The sequence below is a fragment of the Pseudoliparis swirei genome, chromosome 16, assembly GCF_029220125.1.
Source record: "Pseudoliparis swirei isolate HS2019 ecotype Mariana Trench chromosome 16, NWPU_hadal_v1, whole genome shotgun sequence".
In the NCBI taxonomy this organism is placed as follows: domain Eukaryota; kingdom Metazoa; phylum Chordata; class Actinopteri; order Perciformes; family Liparidae; genus Pseudoliparis; species Pseudoliparis swirei.
This window is the reverse complement of record NC_079403.1, coordinates 2,704,827-2,719,826: the sequence shown is the minus strand read 5'-3', so window position 1 is coordinate 2,719,826 and position 15,000 is coordinate 2,704,827. Positions and strand designations below refer to the sequence as shown.

The following is a 15,000-nucleotide window of genomic DNA, read 5'->3' as shown; positions in this document are numbered from 1 at the left end:
AAATAAGTTATTTAAGAAATATTAATAATAATTGTATCCATTTATTTTATTATTATGAAGTTGAAATAATATATTTTAAAAATATTCATAATATTTCTATTCATTTATTAAATTGTTATTAAGTTTAAATAATTTATTTAATGTTATTGTTATTTTAATTCTCACTTATCTCATTATATTTAGGTTGAAACTAATTATTGTATTGTTATTTTAATTGTTGATCAAATTATTTCACCTATTTAATTATGTTTAAGTTGTATTGTTATTTTAGTTTGTGGTATGATTGGGTTCTATTTTATTAATCTAGGTGACCTGAATGTGTAAAGTTATAAACTTTGATTGACATTGTTGTGTTTTCTCCAGTAAAGATAAATAAAAGCACAAAAAAACACATTAAAAAGAAAAGACTCTAAAAAATAAAACTTGAATTTAAAGGGACGGCGTGTAAAAAAAAAAAACTCCCATAAAACCAACACACTGGCCCTTTAAGAGAATCCCGATCAGTAAGTGAATGTAAACAAAAGCTGTAATATTAAGCAGATTGAAGTTAGTCGAAGTTAGATACATATTATCCCACCACACCTCCACATGCAACAGCCTCTTATTAACCTTCAGAAGCCCAGAAGAAGAAAATAATCACACCTCTCCAAGAAATGACCGTTACTTCTCATAATTACGGTAATAATTAGGAAATGAAGAACGAGGAAGACCCAAGTGACCTGTAAAGAAACACGTAAAGTGAAGATTGAAGGAGGAAACGCAACAAAGGATGGAAAGAGAGGAAGAAGAAGAGGAATGGAGGTGGTTATTTCCTTTTCTGGAAAATAAATGAAACATTAATCTGCATTTAGGATTCATAAAGACAAGGAGTTGAGCTCAGTTTATGGTTTACGGGTCACACAAAGGAGCCCAATTCTCTTTTCAACACTCCTCGTCTCGTTCATTCCTCACAGTTGATTCTGTTTTATCGCCCTCTGGTGGCGAGGAGAATAATGCAGCTCCCGAAAAACTAATTTAAAAGATCCCTGTGAGAAAACTGCCAGATTAAAAAGAGAGTTAATTAAGAAAAAAGGTTATTATTATATTATTAATGCATGTGAGTCCACCTGGTTAGAGAAATGAATAAAAGAAGGTGTTTATGGAGGAAATGCCTCCAGCAGCCGGGGTTAGTGAATCAGAGGAAGAGTCCGTCCGTCGTCCCACTGACCCGGCGGCCGGGGCTCCGCCCCCTGGAGTCGGGGCTCCGCCCCCTGGAGTCAGGGCTCCGCCCCCTGGAGTCGGGGCTGCCGTGGGCGCTCCTCCTCCCCAGCAGCTGCTGCTGCATCCCCGGTGGCGGCACGCAGGTGACGAGGATCTGCGGCACGCGCAGGTGACTCCTAGCGGGACTGACGTGTGCCGGGTAGGAGGGGGGGCGGCGGCGGCGCCGGTGGGGGTGTGGCTTGTAGCCGGGGAGCAGGAGCAGGTTGCCCATGTTGACCTCACGCGGCTCCCGGAAGGAGTGGTACTTCTTGGGGGGAATGCGGGGCGAGTTGCTCTGAGCGCGGCGCATCACCTGGAGGGTCGAGGCCAGTTTGTCCATTTAAAAAAACACACATTACGTTTCCATGGAGACAACGAACAACGAGGACAAACATCCGACAACATAAAACATGTCTAAATGAATAAATGACTTGATAAATTACTGAATATGTCATTGACTGTACCAATAAATATTGGTATTAATTAACTGATCAAATGTGACATTTCTATTTACTTTCATATTATCAAATTTATTTTCATGAACTTTGAAATAAATATTTTTTATATATATTTTAAATTTGTTCATAATTTAATGTGATTATTTTTTTAATTATCCTTTGTATTAGTTAAATATCTGATTTTTACCGAATTATGTCTCCATATTTTCAGGTCACAGAAATAAGAAAACATTCAAAGTAAATTGTTGAAAAACAAATAAAGAATCTAACATAAACAAAAAAGGTATCATAAACAAATAAAAACTTTGTGTGACATAAAACAAACAGGAGGCTTTTCCCAGAACATTAATTATCTTCCCGTTGCTGCACCTAAAGAAAAGAAAGCCGTTAGAAGACGAGTCGTCCTCTGCAGGCGAAGGACAGGTGACACCTGGAGGCCGAACACTGACACAACAACAACAACAACAAACATCCTCTAATTCACACCAACTCGTCAGGGGGTGTTTATTTGTTGTCCTCAAAAATAAGCAGGTTATTATAGATTTATTTACAATAATATATTATTATTGTCATCCAGTAACAATATAATAGTTTTTTATTTTATATAAACCAGAATGCCGTCTCCTTAATTAATGGAATATTAAACCGTAATATTACACACAAAAAGTGTATTAATTGTGTTTCTTATGACACATAAGTGTATTTAAAATGTGATTAACCAATATGCGCCTTTATTTAACATTCTTTAAAACCCACTAAATATTTTTATTAAGTCCTTGTTTTTATTCCTTTTATCGGTCTATAAATAACGTATGCAAATAATAATAAAAAACCACATAAATCTGCATAAAGATATTTATATAAAATCTGAATTATTTCTTAGAACATGTCGTGCCGTGACTTTACTTAAACGGGCAAATCAAAAGAAAAAAAATTGCATAAACTTCCTGAAAAACTTTTGTGTGTGTTTGCAAGTGTTTAAATCAGTAAGAAGCGTGTGCGTGTACCTCCTTGGCCCAGGCCGGCTTGTCGCTGCTGGGCGCCTGGTCCTTGTAGTGGTACAGCTGCTTCTTGTCCTGCGGCGGCCGCTGAGGGTCCTGCTGCTGCTGCTGCTGCAGCGACACCAGGTACGCACGCTCCTGCTGCAGCTGCCTCTGCAGCCGCTCGGCCTGCCGCTGCTCCTCGATCTGCTTCCTCTTGTACTCCTGCACATCAGAGCGCGGCGGAGGAGAGGTTAATGGGAGGGGGGGGGGGGGAGGAGTCAAGCGCATCGATGCATAAATGATGCGTCGGGGCTTACATCTATAGCTGATGAACAGATTGTTGTCCCGTGTGAGACTGTTTTAGCTCGTTGTTTGTTTACGTGTTACAGGAACAACTTCTCATGCATCGTCACATTTAAAGGTACAACACTCTTGTTTATAGTATATATATACACAACATATTTATATGTTTGTTTCCCAAAGACAACCCGTCTGTCCTAGAAGAGAAAACACAACTTCTTACTCATAAAAGTCTTTTTTTGTGAAATATTCTTTGATGCAAAAGGTGACCAGCATTCACCGTGATCCATCAAATCAAAGGACATTAAAATGTAAGATTACGATCAGTCTACGTCGGTCTAATATTTGATTATTCATTTTAGAAGATTTGTTCACGAGACGTTTTCACAAGTTCTCAAAACTTGTGAAAATGCTAAACTCGTCTTTGCCTGTTTTCTCACAACGTCCTGTCGGCTCGGAGGGGTCTGACATTCATCTGTGTGTGTGTGTCCACATGACACCTCCTAGTCAAGGTCCCCACGGGGCCATGATTACAAGTATGTGTGTGTGTGTCCCCACATGACATCTCCTAGTCAAGGTCCCCACGGTATGACGAATACAAGCATCTGTGTGTGTCCCCACACAATACCTCCTAGTCAAGGTCCCCACGGGGCCACGATTACAAGTATGTATGTGTATCCCTACACGTCGTCTCATTAGTCAAGGTCCCCACAGGGCCACAAATACAAGAATGTGTGTGTGTCCCCACACGACACCTCCTAGTCAAGGTCCTCAAGGGGCTGCGATTACAAGTATGTGTGTGTGCGTGTGTGCGTGTAAACAAACGGCACACCATAGAAATAATAAAGACGTAGAACGGACATTCCCGTTCAAATAAGTGGAAAAAGTTTGACTTACTATTTTAGAATTTAGATGAACCGACCCGGAGCTCGTGGCGATGTTCTGCCTCTGAGGGCCCAAAGATGAATTTACAACTTTTAGGACCCAAAGATTTTAAATATGTGCAAATCATGTGTTCATAATATGGAGTTAGGTCGTTGCTAATCCCACCATGCATTAACGTTAGATTGTTACAGCTCGCTAACTAGCCAGCTCGTTCGCTAATACCACAATGTGTCAATGCTACATTGGTTACAGCTCGCTAACTAGCCCGCTTAATGGCTCGCTATTTCCACCATGATTAATGCTACATCGGTCCTGGATAGCTAACTAGCCAGTGTGTGCTATTTCCATAATTATTAACGTAACATTGATTACAGCTAGCCAACTAGCCCGTTTGATTGCTATTTCCACAATACGTCAATGCTACTTTGGTTACAGCTCGCTACCTAGCCTGCTTAGTTGCTAATTCAATCATGCTTAATGCTGCATTGGTTACAACTAGCTAACTAGCCCGCTTGCTTGCTAATTCAGCCATTCTTAATGCTACATTGGTGAACGCTAGATAACTAGCCCGCTTGGTTGCTATCTCCACAATACGTCAATGCTACATTGTTAACAGCTCACTAAATAACCCGCTTGCTAATTCCACAATCCGTTAACGCTACATAGGTTACAACCGGCGTGCTATTTACATCATGAGTAAATGCTACATTGGTTACAGCTCGCTAACTAGCCAGGTTACTGGCTATTTCCACAACACGTCAATGGTACATTGGTTACAGCCAGTTCACTTGCTATCTAATTCCACCATGCTTAATGCTACATTTGGTTATGGCTAGCTAACAAGCCCACTTGCTTGCTATTTCTACAATCTGTTAATGCTCCATTGGTTACAGCTGGCTCATTATTTCCACCATGCTTTGATGCTACATTGGTAATAGCTGGCTTGATAGTTTTACTATGCTTTAATGCTACGTTGTTACAATAAATTAGCTATCCTTCTCCGGAGCTGACATGTATTTTTCTTGTCAAACGGCAACGGATTAAAAGAAAATTCCAATCTTCTTGAAATCTATTTACATCTACAGACATTGAAACTGAGTTTAGTTTCATGTCCAGACCGCCAGCTCATCGACTGACACGCCCACCGCCGTGCGCGTCTATCGATCGGATGTTTGTTCACGTTTTTCGTATCGACCGTCTTCTCGGGTTTCTAAAGAACAAAGCGTGGTTGTTTCGGACGCGCCGCCCGCGCGTTGGCCCGTGTGTGTTTGAGTGGCGTTACCAGCAGTAAGGCCTGCTCCTGCAGGAGCTGCTGCTGCAGGATCTCCAGCTGCCTCTGCTCCTCCTCCAGCTGCCTACGGATATACTCCTAACCAATCGGCACCCGGCGGGGGAGGGGCGGGGTTGGGGGGGGATGCAGCCAATCGGAGAGCGCAGAGGAAGCGAGTCGTAGCCCAGGCAACCAGTGACATCAGCAGAGCAGGAAACAGGAGGAAAGGAAATGAAAGAGGAGGAAAGTAGATTTATTGAAGAGGTGTGAAAAATGTTTGAGATAAAGAGGGAGAAGCAGCAGGGGGTGGGGGGGGGGGGGGTAATTAGTGGAGCGGCGAGACGCTGCTAAAGATCAGAAAATCTGCTGCGCAAGAGGCAGAAATGTCGGCCTGAAGGAGAGCGATGAGGGAGCGCCGCAGGAGAAGTGAACTATTAGTCATGCGGCCGTTGGCAAAGCCGCCTGAAACTGGTCGTGTGGTGAATCAACACTTTCTCTTTGTTATTCTGAGACCGTTGCCGAGATTTAAACTGAGACTCGACCTTTCAATGTGTTTTTTTATTTTTTATAAAACACGATCATATTGTAATAAATGTTCTCGCTTCCTCAAATGTATATATTTAAAATAAACGATCTTAGCATTTTAGAAAAAAAGGTCTTAAAAAGGGAGACGCTGCATATGAAAACATTGCTTTTCATGAACCGATCAATTTATATTTGGGTTTATTTTTTCTTCCATGACACCTTCAGAAAACAATTATTTTTAATATTTTGTCTGTTTACATCTGTAGATTTCTCCAAAATTCACCACGGTTGCCATTAGATAATGCACCATGTGAAAATCTAAACATAACATTTCATAAAGATTAGAATACAACAAATAACTGTATGAATGTAAGTAATCATTTGAGGAAGTTTTACGGTGATATCTTTTAATAAATCGTTTTACCCAAGTCACTCCTAAAGGTGCTTCGTGGAGCTTTTTAACCCACTGAGGACAGATGAGCTTCTGTTGTCATGTTTTTATGGATCGATCAATCAATCAATCAATCAATGCCACATTAAGGTGGGTGTTTGGTACATATTCATCTCTCACTTCATAATTTGTTGGTTTCACACGGAGAGAAAGAAGACATAGCTCCAAGGAGGGGGAAGTGCAAGAGTGTCAGTAAGCCCCGCCCCCCTGTGGATGACACCTGTGATGTAACGTGGGGGGTTCAGGTGCTTCTCCTCCTACCTGCTCTCTCTCGGCGTGCCTCCTCTCCTCCTCCCGGCGGAGCTGCTCCATCTCCTCGTAGCGCCTCCTCTGCTCTCGCTCCTGCTGCTTCCTCATATCTCGCTCCCGACGCTGTTGCTGCAGGTGGTGGAGGAGATTTATTATTTATTTGTTTTACATGAATAAGTGTGTGTGTCCCTGGCATTTGGATAAGCCGAGGGGCCGACACCACAGGTGTGGAGGACGAGTCGTTGCATAATCAAAGCTGAGATGTTTTTTTTAAAGTGTGATTATGGTGTGTTCAGGCTCTGCTCGTGAAGAGGAGTATTGGCTGAAGGATAACATTCTCATCTAGTTAAATGTAGTGTTAAAAGAAACAAACTAAAATACATCTAGATATCAGAGAAAACAACCTTTAAATTACTATAACAAAGTAAAAAGATAACTTCAGAGGGTTTGAAATTATTTTTTGGGACGGTGGCAAAACATTTATTTAATGATGATGATCGAGGAATTTATTTACGACGGAAAAACAAACGTGAACTCTGGATCTGCGAGTTACATTCGCTCCCTCTTTTATTTCTTTATTTTCTTTAACTTATTTTCTTTTCTTTCTTTTCTTACATTAAAGTTTTTTGTTATTATTATTATTTGTATTTTTTAAAGTTAAAAAAACACCCAGTTAAATAAAATAAGAAAAACAGGATTTAATTTGTGAACATTTCTCAAAAATATATTTATTTTATTTTATTTATTTTATTTATTTCATTTATTTCATTTATTTTATTTATTTTATTTATTTTATTTATTTTATTTATTTAATTTATTTTATTTATTTTATTTATTTTATTTATTTCATTTATTAATTTGACCGAAGTGCCTCTCCTGAGCGCCTACAAATCATTTTGCCTCGGCTCTTATTGTGGCGGGTCACTACCTCCTCCAGCCGCCTCCTCTGCTCCTTCTGCTCCTCGATGCGTTTCTGCCTCTCCGCCAGCAGTTGGCGCTTGTGCTCCTCGTTCTGCTGCTGCTCCAGCTGCTGCCGCCGGATCAGCTCCGAGCGCTCCTTGTTGGCCAGCTGGAGGCGCAGGAAGTCCCTCCTCAGGGTCGACTCCCCGGGGGTGTTGATGATGGAGCTGGAGGAGGAGGAGGAGGAGGAGGAGGAGCTTTAATTTGAGGTGAAGTAGCTATGGAAGAAGTAGTACTTGTATCAGTAGCTGAAGAGGAAGTATCAGTAGTACTGTTAGTACTATGAGTATTAGTACTATGAGTATTAGTACTATGAGTATTAGTACTATGAGTAGTAGTACCATGAGTTGTAGTACTATGAGTTGTAGTACTATGAGTAGTAGTACTCGTACCTGGGCTCCCCGACTTCCCTCTCTTCATCCTCCTCTTCACTCCCGCTGTACTCGTATTCTGTCTCATCTGGAGGACACACACACACACACACACACACAGAGCTCAGGTCCACACCCCCCCCCCCGCGGGCCGATCCATGTGGGGGGCGGGGCCTCACCCCTCTCGCCCCTCCTCTTCTTGGTGCGGTCGATGTGGTCCTTCAGCTGGATGCGGACCTGCCGCTCGTTGGGCAGCTCCCTGATGAACGGATGCTTCAGCAGCTGCTCGGTGCTCGGCCGCTGGCTGTGGCTCTTCACCAGGCAGCCGTCGATGAAGGACTGGAACTTCTTCGACCTGCACACGCACACGCACAACACACACACACACGGACACACGCACACGGACACACACACACACGCAACAAACACACAAAAACAAGAGCATATTTTAAATTAAATTCAAATGCAAATTGTAGCGTTAACACATGAAGCATAGACTTCTATACAACCAGAGGAGTCGCCCCCTGGTGGTCAGTAGAGATAATGCAGCTTTAACACATGAAGCATAGACTTCTATACAACCAGAGGAGTCGCCCCCTGGTGGTCAGGAGAGATAATGCAGCTTTAACACATGAAGCATAGACTTCTATACAACCAGAGGAGTCGCCCCCTGGTGGTCAGGAGAGGGAATGTAGCTGTAACACATGAAGCATATACTTCTATACAACCAGAGGAGTCGCCCCCTGGTGGTCAGGAGAGGGAATGCAGCTTTAACACATGAAGCATAGACTTCTATAATATATAATAATAATAACAGAACAGGTACAGAGGACATGTGTGTGTGTGTGTGTGTGTGTGTGTGTGTGTGTGTGTGTGTGTGTGTGTGTGTGTGTGTGTGTGTGTGTGTGTGTGTGTGTGTGTGTGTGTGTGTGTGTGTGTTTTAATGACTCACCACTTCTTAGACTTGAGTCTGGGGGCGGGATTTCTGGGGATGAGGAAGAGCGCTCTCATTGGATGCATGTCGCACAGAGCTGAGGAAGAGGAGGACAAAAAGGAGACGAGATGAGACCAGAGGGAAAGGAAAGGAAAAGAGATTAGACCAAAAAAATGAAGGACAGAGGAGGAGAAGAGAAACACAGGAAATGGAAAACTTACGCGGCGCTCCCTCTGCCATCTCGATGGCCGTGATGCCGAGCGACCACAGATCACTCTGAGGAGACAAGGAGACAAGGAGACAAGGAGATGTGAGAACGTTCACTTCCTAGGAACCGATGCAAACCTGCCATTGTGGATCCCAACATGCCCCTATCTGCCATTGTTTACTTAAAAAACACTTTGAATGCAGTACTTTCACACACACACACACACACACACACACACACACACACACACACACACACACACAGTTTTACCTTGAAGTCGTACGTGGCGTCAGGGTTTTCGTCGCAGGCGATGACCTCGGGCGCCATCCAGTACGGCGTCCCGATGAACGTGTTCCTCCGTCCCACCGTGCGGTCCAGCTGAGCGCTCACACCAAAGTCCACTGCGGACGCACAAAACGCACAACATGAGGCAGTTATGTTGTTATTATGTGTGTGTGTGTGTGTGTGTGTGTCCTCTCACCTAGTTTGACCTCTGCGTTCTCCGTCAGCAACACGTTCTGGCCCTTGATATCTCTGTGGATGACCTTGTGCTGGTGAAGGTGGGTCAGACCCTGGAGACACAGAGGAACATGACGACTTCCTGTTCCTGTTCTACTTCCTGTTCCAGTGTGACGGAAAGTAAACCTCAGGTTTCCCTATTCAAGTCTTGTAGCCCTAATATATCTCAGGTAAGATCATCATTAAAATACTTTGTGGTTATTCAACACTCCATCTACTGTTTTTGACAGAAACTGAACATATTGGTATCGTTTACCAACATAAGGTGTTCCTCAGGGAACCATCTGGGGTTCTCTTACGTTGTCAATTGTTTCCCAACAAAAGATTTAAACGGAAACTTTATTTTTCACACCTAAAAATATATATATTTTTAATAAATGAAACCGCAGCTGTGACTTCTACTTGTTATTACTGATAATCTCTCAAAACATTCTTTTGTATACTAGTAATTAGTCATTAATATGATTTCCAGTGAGATCAAATATGGCCTTTGTTAAAAATCAATAGCACAGCTCTTCAATAACCCTCTGTGGTTCCTTTAATGATCACATATGTCCTCATCATGATCTTTGTGTTGAGAGAAACTTGGGTTTCTGCAACAATAAAATACATGAAATAACAGAATTTCAAAATAAGGTGTCCCTCAGGGAACCGACTGGGGTCCCCTAATCTTTGCAGTTTTTCCTAATCAACAGAGTTCAATAAAACATTCAATTTGTTCAACATAACACATAACAAATATGTTTTTAATAAAAGTAATAACCCCAGCTGTGTCTTAATTAATATGATTTACTCTAAGATCCAATATGGCCTTTGTTAAAAATCAATAGCACAGCTAATCAATAACCCTGTGTGGTTCCTTTAATGATCACATATGTTTTCCTCGTGATCTCTGTGTGAAAGGTACAGGATGCACTTTGCATTGAGAGAAACTCGGGTTTCTGCAGCCGAATATAAACCACCAGAAATAACAGAATTTCTAAAATAAGGTGTTCCTCAGGGAACTGACATAGGTCCCCTGAACTTTGCAGTTTTTCCCCCCATTGACACCAAAACATTTGTTTTTTTTCCACGGTGAGACCTGGTTCTGCTGACCAGTAACTGTGGATGTGAAAGTGGGTTCTCACCCTGAGGATCTCTCTGCAGACGTAGGCGATCCACTCCTCCTTCAGAGTGTTTCCTTTGGTGTTTTTGACCAGATCGGTGATGGAGCCGGCTCCACAGAACTCCATCACCAGCTGCACGCGAACAAGATCGTCACATCTACTCATGCTTTGCATTATCGATACGCATTTTCTGAATCACGCCATCAGTTTAAAAAGGGTTGTGAACCTCCTCCGGCTGTTTTTTGAAAATAAGTAATTATTTAAAGCACCTCTCAAGAGTGATTGCTGAGCCTAAACTGTTTTTCAACCCTTCCCAGTTGATCATCTTTTGTGTTTTGAACTGTTATTCTGAATCATCACCTTGGGCGCCTACATCACCAATGGGTGTGGTCACAAATATGCTCAAAACCACACCCAAAAGTGAGATCACGGGGTCATGGAGTACACCCGTAACGGCAGTTGAAGGTCTAGTTCGTCTCGAATGACGCTCAATCGGAACATTTAGTTTGGTTGTTAAGTCGGCGGGACCAAAGTCTGTTTACCTTCCATTCGGGCTAGAAAACAAAAATGGCTAAAGAAAGAACGACTTTGTCTTTCTCTCAAATTAAAAAAAAGTGAATAAACTGCCGTACCCACAGCTGGTCGTCCATCCCCGGAGGGTTCTTCTTGACGAAGGCTCCATAGTAGGTCGCGATGTTCCTGTGGTGGCTGTACTTCTTTAACATGTTGATCTCTGCTTTAATCTCCTCCTCCTCATCCTAACACACACACACACACACACACACAATGCAAATATCAAAACAATTATGTGTTTATTGAAATGCAAAATATTAGAATCCTGGAAAGAGAAAAACCTCCAGGAGAGTCACGTGAGCACCTGAGTCAAGTTAGCCCAAAGGTATGTGTGTGTGTGTGTTTGTGTGTGTGTGTGTGTGTATTTGTGTGTGTGTGTGTGTGTTTGTGTGTGTGTGTGTTACTCACTCCTGTGACGTCCATGACCTTGATGGCAGCGAGCTGTCCTGTTTTGACATGGCGACCCTGAAAGACGGAGAAGGACGGACATAAGAAAGATGCTGAAAAGGATCAAATAAAACAATGAAATCACTAAATATGTGTGTGTGTGTGTGTGTGTGTGTGTGTGTGTATTTTGCACTTTAAGGGGAGACACCCGATGAGTAGGGAAACATAATTAACTCATAGATATCAACATGAAGTTTCACCAGTTCATTACTGACAATAAGAAGATTGTATTATGTAAATGCTTTAATATGCAAATGAGGTGTTACCTCACGGTAACTTCTGGTGATTTTAGGAGACGCAAATAGACAAAGTAGTAAAATAAATGTTTTCTTACTAAAATGAAGTTACAGAAGTGAAATGTTTCCTGAGACACTAAATAAAGAGTTGATTATTGATTATTGAGTCGAGTCATTAAGGTGTTTATTTGATCTCTTGGTCACACCGTTTGTTCCACCAAAGATGCCGTTTGATTTGAATGTTTTTAGAGGTCCGAAAACCAGAATTTCACATGATGAAAAAGCCCAAAATAAAAACGATATCTTTCATGTGGTTATCTTGTGGCCCTTGGAGGGGTCTCGACCCTTATGTTGGGAACCACCGCACCCGCCGAGGCTCCGCCTCCAAACCAAAGTCAGTATCGCAGCTGTGAAAGCGAGAAAGGGTGAAATTTATCCTCCTCGCTAGGCATCAGCCCCCCACCCCATCACACACACACACACACACACACACACACACACCATCTCCTCGTGGTAACCTAGCAACAGGCCTGGCAGGTTGTTTAGTGAGGGCAACGAATGGGGGGTTGGAAGAGGCAACGTGATGGCAGTGTGTGTGTGTGTGTGTGTGTGTAGGGAGGCCATGATATTTCACACTCTGGGTCACTTTCACATGTGAGTTGCTCACACACACACACACACACACACTCTCTCTCTCTCCTGGTTACTCAGTGTTGCATCAGACACTGAATGAATCTGACGGGCTGAAAACCACCGACTCCCAGGAAGAAAGTCTATTTTTCTCCACGACTTTCTTTCTGTGCGTCTCTCGTCTTTATGGTTTAATATCTATTAAAATAAATATAATAGAATATTTATCTCGTGACCACCGGTTACATTTATGCAGTCTGAAGAAGTGAAAAGGAAGTGGAGAGCGACCACGGTCGACCTCTGGCCGTCCTTCAGTCCAATGACTCACAGAAATAAGTACACATACTTATTTCACACACCGCCCAGCGACCTGTCAATCACCTCGTAGCCTCGCCCCTAAAGCATCCCCTGCTAGGAGAAGACTTGCAACTCGAGATGAGACCATGAACTCTTTGCCCAGAGTTTTGACTGAAGGTGAATATCAAGCAATACAAGTGTTGATTCATTTATGTATTTAATAAATTGTCCGTCGTGTATATTCTCTCTTGCATATTCAAGACTCCTCAATAAAGCTAAAGTACGACTAAAATAAAAGATGCCTGCAGAAATATAGAGATATAGAATAGAGATATAGAAATGTAGAGATATAGAATAGAGATATAGAATAGAGATATAGATATAGAATAGAGATATAGAATAAAGATATAGATATAGAATAGAGATATATAATAGAGATATAGATATAGAATAGAGATATAGAATAGAGATATAGAGATATAGAGATATATAAATATAGAGATATATAATAGAGATATAGAATTTACATATAGAGATATAGAATAGAGATATATAATAGAGATATAGAGATATATAAATATAGAGATATAGAAATGTAGAGATATAGACTAGAGATATAGAATAGAGATATAGACATAGAGATATAGATATAGAATAGAGATATAGAATAAAGATATAGATATAGAATAGAGATATAGAGATATAGAAATATAGAGATATAGAAATATAGAGATATATAATAGAGATATAGAATTTACATATAGAGATATAGAATAGAGATATATAGATATAGAATAGAGATATAGAGATATATAATAGGGATATAGAATAGAGATATAGAATAGAGATTTAGAATAGAGATATAGAATAGAGATATAGAATAGAGATATAGACTATAGAGATAAGGACTGTTTCGGTGTGAGATGCGGTGTGATGTCTTGAACCTGAGGTTAAGTGAGTGAAGCCTGCAAGGCGAACGGCAGGGAATATTCAATAAATGTGGAGGCAGATAAAAAAATTAAGAAATAAAAATGCAGAGACAAGAGGAAGAGATAACGTCTTCACTGAGGCTCTTTGTTTCGCTATCTCTCTTCCGGCACAACAATCTCCCAAAGGTGACAGCGAGCTCCCCGCTGAGCGAGAGATTAAGGAAGAATTGAGATGGCGTGAGGAAGCTGTATTCAAGCCACATGAACACATGCGGGAGGGAGGAGATAAAGATAGCGACAGAGTGAGAACAGAGGGCGGCGGCAGGTGAGAAGGAGGAGGATGCACGGCGACTTGTAAAGGCAGACACCTCGCGCTCAGGCAGGCCTCGCATTCTTCACCCGAAGCACAAGCCTCGACACATGAACCAGGAACCAGTTCTCATGGGCGCAGCCACGTTCACCTGCACCCAATACTGACCTTTATTCTGAAGGAACATTAATGCTACACAATATTCACATTGACATGCTATGTCTATGCTTCATGTGCTAAAGCTGCATTCTCTCTCCTGACCACCAGGGGGAGACTCCTCTGGTTGTATAGAAGTCTATGCTTCATGTGTTAAAGTTGCATTCTCTCTACTGACCACCAGGGGCAACTCCTCTGGTTGTATAGAAGTCTATACTTTGTGTTAAAGCTGCATTCTCTCTCCTGACCACCAGGGGGTGACTCCTCTGGTTGTATAGAAGTATATGCTTCATGTGTTGAAGCTGCATTCTCTATCCTGACCACCAGGGGGCAACTCCTGTGGTTGTATAGAAGTCTATGCTATATGAAGATGCTCAGATGTTGGTATTTTATGGCTTCAGGCATTCCCTGCCACACAATCTACATATGTGAAAGATCAACGTTAATAAAATGCAGATTAATTCTGTCAGAAGTTGAACTTCACTTGCAAAAGAGCAACATTTAACTTCCTCAGGAAGTCAAATTGTGAGGAACACAAAAAAAAATCGAAAACATGAACAAAGGGATGTGACATCAGAAATAAAGTCGAGTCAGTTCAGTTTTCCTAGAGTCAGAAGGACCGCCTCCAGCTGCCAGCGAGGAGCTGGAAGTGAGACATGGCTGAGGGAGGAGCCCTGGCTGAGGGAGGAGGCGGGCCTTCAAAACCAGATCTGAGCTTCACAGCGACGCCTCCGGCGCCGGCGATACAGTTCGAGTTCAGTGTCGACAAATAAATCCCGAAGCCCAACGAGCATGAAGCCAAAGACGGATGAATTGAACCCAGTAAACCGAGCTAGACAGACCGGGTCAGAACCAGGGAGATGCGCCTCTCTGGTTTCAAACAACGGAACTAATCGAACTCTGTGTTTGAAAAACGATTCACTGCTTCTGATTGGCCGGAGCTTGTATCAGAGTGTTTACACAC

General features: G+C 42.0%; 1 protein-coding gene across 17 annotated transcripts in view; it reads right to left on the bottom strand.

The window, feature by feature from the left end:
* tnikb (TRAF2 and NCK interacting kinase b) overlaps positions 1-15,000 on the bottom strand; it is a 39,629-nt gene that overhangs the window by 19,054 nt on the left and 5,575 nt on the right. For 6 of the 17 annotated variants that reach the window (XM_056433592.1, XM_056433596.1, XM_056433593.1 and 3 more), the window contains exons 3-17: positions 11,440-11,496; positions 11,091-11,216; positions 10,480-10,590; positions 9,315-9,405; positions 9,104-9,234; positions 8,847-8,901; positions 8,644-8,722; positions 7,871-8,046; positions 7,713-7,779; positions 7,289-7,487; positions 6,373-6,489; positions 5,148-5,234; positions 3,878-3,928; positions 2,705-2,902; positions 1,208-1,552 (exon numbers count right to left, since the gene is read on the bottom strand). In XM_056433592.1, the coding sequence (XP_056289567.1) occupies positions 1,208-1,552; positions 2,705-2,902; positions 3,878-3,928; positions 5,148-5,234; positions 6,373-6,489; positions 7,289-7,487; positions 7,713-7,779; positions 7,871-8,046; positions 8,644-8,722; positions 8,847-8,901; positions 9,104-9,234; positions 9,315-9,405; positions 10,480-10,590; positions 11,091-11,216; positions 11,440-11,496 (1,890 nt within the window). Of the gene's footprint in view, positions 1-1,207; positions 1,553-2,704; positions 2,903-3,877; positions 3,929-5,147; positions 5,235-6,372; positions 6,490-7,288; positions 7,539-7,712; positions 8,047-8,643; positions 8,723-8,846; positions 8,902-9,103; positions 9,235-9,314; positions 9,406-10,479; positions 10,591-11,090; positions 11,217-11,439; positions 11,497-15,000 lie in introns of those variants that run through there. The other 11 variants (XM_056433594.1, XM_056433597.1, XM_056433598.1 and 8 more) reach the window with 7 other exon arrangements.